At 36.1% G+C, this 8,805-nt stretch overlaps 1 protein-coding gene across 1 annotated transcript; it reads right to left on the bottom strand.

Annotated features, from left to right (window-relative positions):
* Positions 1 to 3,718: 3,718 nt before the first annotated feature.
* On the bottom strand, positions 3,719 to 6,980 carry LOC124603100 (leucine-rich repeat protein soc-2 homolog). Its single transcript, XM_047136371.1, has one exon. It carries the CDS (start codon positions 6,689 to 6,691, stop codon positions 5,003 to 5,005), a length of 1,689 nt encoding a protein of 562 aa, XP_046992327.1. The 5' UTR covers positions 6,692 to 6,980; the 3' UTR covers positions 3,719 to 5,002.
* Between the last annotated feature and the right edge of the window lie 1,825 nt (positions 6,981 to 8,805).

Raw genomic sequence — 8,805 nt, 5'->3', positions numbered from 1 at the left:
ACCAAATAAACCTAAATCATCCATTGTTCAGAGTAATTCCTACCTTAGTGCCTCACTATCTAATCAGTCTTCTTTATGCTTAGAAAATAAAAGTTTCAGAGGGTGATAAATTAGAGGACAGGAAAATATTCAAAGTCTGTCTAGCTACATGAGCAGCATTAAAGATTGAGGACAAGAGATTCATAAAAGTAAAAATGCAATATCAACAACATACTCACAATCAAAATGAAGCTACATAATTCACCTTAAATTACAATGGCTTCGCAGAGTGAAATGATCGAAACACTCTTGTGGACTACGAGAGCCAAACACTACAAAATACAAATAGTACAAGTAGAACACTGAGAACAATTCATCAGCTTTATAAAACAGAGAAGTTTTGCTTTTACTATGGAGCATATCCACCAGCCACAGAAGAATATAACATACCTACTGAAACAAAATTTAAAAAAATACAAAACTGTTAAGGAATCATTTAAAATTAGTAACACAAGTTGGCAACTAACTGTACGCTACTCCTATGTACATTCTGTAGCACATACAACTGAGAATGACAGAAATGTGTGCTCTCACTTAAAAGGATACTTCACATATGCAAGTTAAGACTACTTCTCAACAGACACTGACAGAGAAACATCAACAGTTGAAATATAAGGTACTTAAAATAAGAATACTTTTATTACCTTTGTGTGGAATTTTCATCTATACTTACATATCTATCAAATTTGCAATGTACAAAAACCACATTTCTGCTTTGATCCTCACATAAAAATTTGAGATATAACTGCAAACATGTGGGGAATCAGTAAATTTTTATGTTTTAAAATATGTTCTGTTTTGCAATATTTGCCCACCTGGAATACAATATCAGATACTTTCTATGGGTCTATTCTTCAAAATCTATTTCTTCACCATTTTTGTTTTATTACTAATGATAATTATCAGCAGTCTCAATATCACCACCCAGACAGAAAATGTGTGTGTATGTATGTTGTAGTGTCATTGATTTAAGCAAGTCATTAAGTTACCTCCACTTGTAACAGAATCTGTATGTGTTATCACTGTGTGGCTTTGGACATAGTTACATACATTTCGTGCTTACAGAAATATTGCAACAACAAATCGAAATATAAATACATTTTCTCTCTATCTTGCATAGCACAGCCAATCATTTGCATTCAGAAAGTTTCAGCACCATTCCAAAGTAGTAATTCAAATAATACGGTGACTTGCCATTTCAGTGCAGTAACAGCAGCACCATAACTGGCACAGTTTTCATTACTTTAAGAACTCCACAATTTCATTCTACATCATTATTACAATTTCAACAAAGTATTTAATCATAATCCCCTTGCATTGATGCACTCATGCAGTCTCAAGTTGGGGAGAAAAATAATAGTAATAAGAGGTGGAAAATAATTTTAAGATGTCAATTACTTGTCTTGATTGAAATATCTAAAACTTGTATGTGCACAGATTTAAAGGTAGTGCGACCAAGTACATTGCAACTAGAAACACACAAATAGTTTTTCCTTCAGTTATTACTACGATGAGAACACAAGACAAAAGCTTATTTCTTGACACAGCAACAAGTTAAATTCACTATTTTAATTTTTTAAAAATATCTACATTCTTTTCATGCCGTTTCTCAACTAGGCAAAGGTCTTAAAACCAATGCAACTCATTTACATCTTGACAGTCATAGAGCACCTACCAATAACTTCTCTTAATAAAGTACCTAAAATTCATAAAACACCAACCATATAAAATAGGTATTCAGAAAAGGACTGCTGATTGTGATGAACAATAAACTAATGCATGCTATTCAATAGATAAACATCTTCAAAATGTTACAAAGCAGACATTTATTGCACTTTTCCTGGTCATGAAATTACCTAGGTGTCACACAAACTTCATAAATGAGCTAAGTGCCAGAAACTCACCATTTAATGTAATACGACAACACATAGAAATTCCACCATGTATAAGGATTACTGCAGTAGAATGGATTTATACAATGTATTACTTCAAAATATCAATTCCATTAAACAGTAGTCTTTAATAAATGTTGTTGTAATGTCACAAGTTTACACTGCACAGTAGTAGTAGTATTGAAGGTGTAGTACAGTTAGGTAAGAAAAATTATAAGAACGCTCTAGTGAATCACAATTATAGTCTACGGTGATGTAAACAGTCCTTCAATAGTTTATATACAAAATATACAAATGTTAAAGACTGTACATTGAAACATTAGGAGTAACACATTAAGACATTTAAGTCAACTGAAAAAGAATTAAACCACAAATAGTGACAAAAAATTCTTTTTTACTCTTTTGTTATAACAACACATGAATAAATGAACAACACTGCAACTGCAGAACACGAACACACACACACACACACACACACACACACACACACACACACACACACAGAGAGAGAGAGAGAGAGAGAGAGAGAGAGAGAACAGAAGCTTATAACAACAGATAACTACACGAATGTCTATCCAGTACTTTTCAGTCAAGTTCCAAGTATATCACTCATCACACACATGAGACATTTGCTTTGGTATAAAGTGTGAAAACACTGAAGGACCACAGTATAAGAAGCAAATACTGCTAATATGTTTACCTGCCAGCAGAAAATACTTAAAACATAACAATTTTTTTGGCAAATTGTTCAAAAATTCACGATTCATTTTCCTGTAGCAGTGTACATTCATATTCAATCACCGTCTTATCACAAATATCATCAGACACATACCTCTACCAATCTATTACAGATGTAATACATGTTAATATTTAGATGATCAGTCTTCCAAAAAGAGTATGTTTTTCACAAATGCATTAGATTGGCACAGCTCTTAAAAAGTAGCCTACTTAGCACACTACTTGTCCATAACTCAAGTTTGTTTATCACATATATAAAAAAAAAGAGTAAAAATTGTTAACATCTGCAAGAATATACAAAAAAATAGCAATTTAAAAACATATTTACAACACAGTGCACAAGGGACTTAATAATAATTTACCTAGTGCTAAAAGTATGTAAAGGGGGAAAATAAAATCTGTACATGAAGCAATTATACTGTTTCAGTTTCAAACATTAACAGAAAAATATGACATCAGTTGTTCAGTACCATTCTAACATCAAGTGCTGAATTTTACAGTGGTAGTGGAGGTCTCCTAAACCATGTCAAATTTCAACACCGAAGACTTGGGTGATACATACATGGCACTGACAAGAGGTCGACAGAAGCGTCCGATCCCACGCGTCGGCTTTGACCCGTGACGTAAGGGTGTTGTGTGTGACATCATGACGGCGCGGAGTTTGGTTCGAGTGTGGCTGTCTCCAGTTCTGTTTTATCTTAATTTATTTACTTTCCTGATCTGTTCGTTCTATCTCGTGAGATTTTTTTTTAAAATTTAAAAACACTTATTACTTATTTTAATTATCTGTTTCCTCCAATTTCTGTTTTAGTTTATTATATTTATCTTTCTGATCTGTTCGTTCTATCCCGTGAGATTTTTTTTTTTAAAAGACGAAAAACTCTAATCAGCTACTGAAGCATCTTTATCTTCTATGGGTTGCAGGGGTTATGACCCCTGGGGAGGTGGGTGGGTATTCATGCATGGCTGTCTTCACTTACACGTTATAGCTACGCAAGACGTCTAAATTTGTTTATATTTAGTTTGCCCCCCACCCAAAACACCCCATTTCCAGCGCTTGTCCCGTTAGTGTCATTAGGCTTCTTGTGGAAAGTGTATGTGTTTGTTTCCGCCATATTTGTGACGTCATGAGTCAAAGCAGACGGGCGGGATCGGACGCCTCCGTACTTCCCCGACAAGAGGTATGATGTACACGAATCGTGTAATTTGTACTACAGTACTAATATGGTACTATTTGAGCCTGATCCGTTATTGAAGCAATCCATTTCATCTTAATGGTGTGAAAAATAGACCAAATCCCAAAGCACATGTGCCCACTATCAGAAATGCACTACTCTACAAAGTTGACCTAAGATACCTGTCTACATCAATCTGCTTTTCTTACTGCCATGATTATTAGTTTAAATCTGAAGTAATCTGACAATTCCTTGGAAAACATACAAAAATTGTACTTCCAATGGCTGGCATAACAGGACACAGACTGCACCTTGTTTAACGACAAGATGAGCCACAATCTTGGGCATTTTAAGTAGAAACAGTAGTTCCACCACTGCTGGCTTTTCAATGTTTCATATCTACATAGAGGAAATTGTGTGATTTGTCTGGGATTTGGTCTTCTCTATTTTAGCAGCCAATTATTTTTTCCTCCCTTTTTACATATACAAAGGAAACATATGTGTACAGATACAACTTATAAAATGAACTCTATAAAATGATTGCACATATAAGCTCCAAAGGCTTTACATTGTAGTAAAACAATACAGCAATAAAAATAATAAACATCCATCATCGCTCGTTAAATTGAAATACTTTTAAATCTAGCCATGTGCGAAATGTGGGGAGGAATACATTACACTTAGTACATATGTTATTTTATCACACACATGATAAAACAAAATGCTAATTTGTCTTGAATCAACAAATCATTGATTTATTAACCGCACAGTTTAAGAGTTTTGATGGCTTTTCCCATCAGAATATAAAGGTCACAATACAAAATTCCGCTGGAAGTATATGATCAGAATTACAAAACAAATCTCATTCACAATTGCACTAAAATGAAACAACAAATCCGCTCAACATACATATGTATTAACAATACCTATAACAAATTTAACAAATTAAAGTTAAGGAATACAATATTAAAAAATAAATCTTACATCACATTTGGCTTCAAACTATCAAAGAAAAGAAATCGATTAAGTCTGAATCTAAAAGGTAGTCTTCAGACCATGCCATTCTTTCCTTATTACATAATGACCACATAAATACATTAAAATGCATCACTATACATAAGAAAGATTGCACTCCACAAGAACAAGCCTTTTTCACGTTCACATTGCACGATATGGTCCTTGCATTTTTAGAAAATGTATTACCAGTGATGGACCACCAGCTACAATTTCCGGAGGTATTTGGGTCAATGGACAGTTTTCAATACTCATTATTTGAAGATTGCTGCAAAGTGCCAATTCAAATGGCAAGTTATGGAGGTTTGGGTTATCATTAATGTACAATGATTCTAAATTTTCCAAGGTACCAATTTCTTCTGGTAAATAACTTAAATTATTTTCACCAACACTTAAATAATCCAAATTGGTTAAATGCCCTATAGCTCTTGGTAATGTTGTCACTTGGTTTGACTGAAGAATTAGTTTCTGCAAATCTTTTAAAAATCCTATCTCATTTGGCAAAACATCAATTTTGTTCTCTTCTAAGTCTAAAACTCTGAGTTTCCTCAGATTACCAATACTAGCAGGAATCCTTTTCAATAGGTTATTTGAAAGTATCAGCACTTCCAATGAATGAAGATACTGGATGTCATCTGGAATTTTTGTTAGCTGGTTAGTGCCAAGATTCAGCTCCACCATATTTGTCCATGTTCCAACATCCAGGGGTAGTGATGTAAGTTGGTTTTCTTTCATATTTAATTTTGTAAGGTGTTTTGCGCGAGAAAATATGCCATATGGGATTTTATCTATTTGATTATGTTCCAAATTAATGGAATCTACATTTGTAAACTGTGCTGGGCCACCTGCTGGATATGATGTAAAACCATTTCTGGACAATGTAATACTTGTTAAACATGAGAGGCTAGATAACAGCCCATCAGGAAGTTGGGATATATTATTACCTTCCACATTAAATTCATCCATGTGAACACAGTTACTTAATGATTTTGGGACAGCTGTGAGTTGATTGTATCGAAGACCAAGCCTAATCAATGCCTGTAAATTTCCAATAGATTCTGGTATATCTAAAAGATCATTGTGTTGAAGATCTAATGTGGAAAGCTGGACACAATTTCCTATCTCCTCAGGAAGGTGCTCAAGATGATTATGTGATACGTCAAATGTTACAAGATTAACCAACTTCCCAATACCTGCAGGAAGTTCTTTTATCTTATTCTCTCTGAGACTTAACATTGTTAAATTTGTCAGGTTTCTAATTCCATCTCCAACCACTTTTATTCTGTTAAATCTTAGAAACAATGTCGTCAAAGAGGTCAACTTGTACACAACATCTGGTATTTCATTCAATTTGTTGTGTCTCAAGTCAAGAACTTTAAGAGATTTTAAGCCTGCTAGGGAATCCGGCAAGCTTGTCAATGAGTTTTCACTCAGTGCAAGTGTCTGCAAATTTACTAAGCAACCAATTTCTGGAGGCAAAGTTGCCAACTTATTGCCATACAAATAAAACTCTACTAGATGTGTCAGATCACGGACTGTTGCAGGAAGCTGTGTTATACTTGACTTACTCAAATCCAGTCTGGGTACTCCTCCTTCTTTGCATCTTAAAAAGTCCTTCGCAACATCCAGATCGGCTAATATTGGCTTATTTTTCTTCACAGTAGGTTTGGGTTTGTTTGATTCTGGATGTTTTACGGTGACAACCTTCGGTCGAGCACCATCACCGCTGCCTAAAGACCCGGAAGACAGTTTCTTCTCTTTCACACTTTCCTTACCGTCCTTAGAAGAAGCGTTGATGGACGATCCTGACGCCTGTTCCGATGATTCCGGCATTATTGCGGCTTGCAACCACTGGAAAAAGCTACTGTATCTTCTAGGCAGCCGCTTTTTATTTCCACTTCTGAACTTCACGTTGCACGCACTAACGACAACGGCTTTGACGAACACAACTAATGTGCTTCTCTAGGGCTATTGCCATTTTTTTAGAACGACGACGCTCCAAGCCAACACAGCACCAATAACTTTTAAACCTCGCTGAGCATCACTTTTAAAACCCAAAAACGACAGCAGAATTCCAACAGAACACAATTTCAGTTCCTGACGCCTCAATTAACCTTACTGCGTATTTCGTGCCCAAAGATATTAGATCTCAATATGAAACACCTCTGACATAGCGTGCCATAATCCAAACAACTACAGAATTGACAGATAGAGAGAGATGAACTGAGGCAGTCGACGTTGCCAGTTCTTACTAAGGCATGTCATCCGCATGATTTCTTTAACCATGATCGTCGGAGAAATGTTCTGGAAAAGAATTCTCAAAACAGATTCCATTTCTGAATTTTTCTCGACATGAATAATATACTATAGCAGTATAATAATTTTATCGTCTAGTGAGACTGTTACAATGATACAGAATCCAATAACTCAAGTCCGCGCATATTTCTTCTGTGTTGACTGATCGTAGCGTGTGGAGAGGAGATGTCGCAGATACGAACTGTGCGAAATCCTGGAATTGGAATTATGAGCAACATAAGGTTGTGAACGCGAATCGAATGTGCACACATACAACACAACATGTGGACTGGAAATCACCGCAAATCTGGCTTGAAACGTGTCTGAGTCGGTTGTTTGTTCGGACTGATGTGTCTCGTCGTGTTCTGGAGAGTTCATTCCTGTATTTACTGAAATACATAGGGGCCATATATGTCAGTGGAAAGTTAAGAGAAAAAATATAGCAATTGGGATACGATGCTAGCTGCTTGTAATTCTAAGAATCTGTAACAGGTTGCTAGTAGACTTCAAGCAGGGAAGTGGGAAATCCCCAGATAGTCAAGAACAAAGTAAAAGATACCATATTAGCCACTCCTATTATCTGTTAAATTATGTGGAATGTACTAGGATATAAGTAGTATTAGACTGTATTGAGTTATCAGATATGTGAATATAGCTTAGTTCGCATCACGTACTACTTCGCTAAATGCCTGCTGGGACGTTAGTCGAAGCTTCTAAATCTTTACAACTTCTTCCTGTTGCCATGAACTTCAGTGTTACTGTCAGAGACTTGCGTAAAGTGCAGCTTCACATGGAGGCTCTGTTTGGGCAGTAATTATCGTATGGAAGCGAAACTTGGTAGATATGCTAATGCGTTAATGCGGAACCGACTTATGCTGGAATAAAAATAATTCCAATTTTGGCCACAAGGTGCAAATCTGGTGCTGTACATTCTCTGTATGACATCCACACTGTTATTTTACAAGCCATAACATGAATAAACACTATGGCTGTCGAGCAGAGAGACTGTGTGCTATCAATGAAACTGTTTATGTGGACAGCAGCAATTACAGTGCTGCATTGTGTGAGTGTTGCCGACGGCAAATCTGAGGAGAGGACCGATGCCATTAAAAGGTTTAAAGAAGATGATAACGAAATTCGAAAATATGGGTGAGCTTGGTGTGGCACCTGGAAGAGGAAGGTGTTCTATCCCAGTGGAAGTTATTGACAGGCTTTGTGTCGCTGTAACTTACCATGCAGAATTTGCCCCAGTAGTGGTAGTGCTCATGCAACAACACAAGAATTGTCTGTCCCTTGGTGAACAGTATGGACAGTTTTGCCGTCTATTTTCTAATGGTACCCATACATGATCCAGACGGTGCAGCAACTGAAACCTCATTTATTCGCACAATGTTCTGAATTTGCTCTTCAGTTTCTGGCAGGGATCAAAGTTGATGACATGTGACCAGATAATATTATCTGGAATTATAATGAAATCCAGACCTTTAGCTGCTTACAGGAGTTGATAAATATCAGCTGGGACGCTCGAAAATTGTGTGCCCTGATCGAGACTCGAACCCGTGACCTCCTGCTTACATGGCAGATGCTCTAACTGACCTCTTTTTTGTAGATCTCAATTTGTTCTATATTATTTGTTGAATTTATTCGGGGTA

Source organism: Schistocerca americana, chromosome 1 (genome assembly GCF_021461395.2).
Source record: "Schistocerca americana isolate TAMUIC-IGC-003095 chromosome 1, iqSchAmer2.1, whole genome shotgun sequence".
Classification (NCBI taxonomy): Eukaryota; Metazoa; Arthropoda; class Insecta; order Orthoptera; family Acrididae; genus Schistocerca; species Schistocerca americana.
Note: the sequence above shows the minus strand (reverse complement) of the source record. Positions and strands in the feature narration are given on the sequence as shown.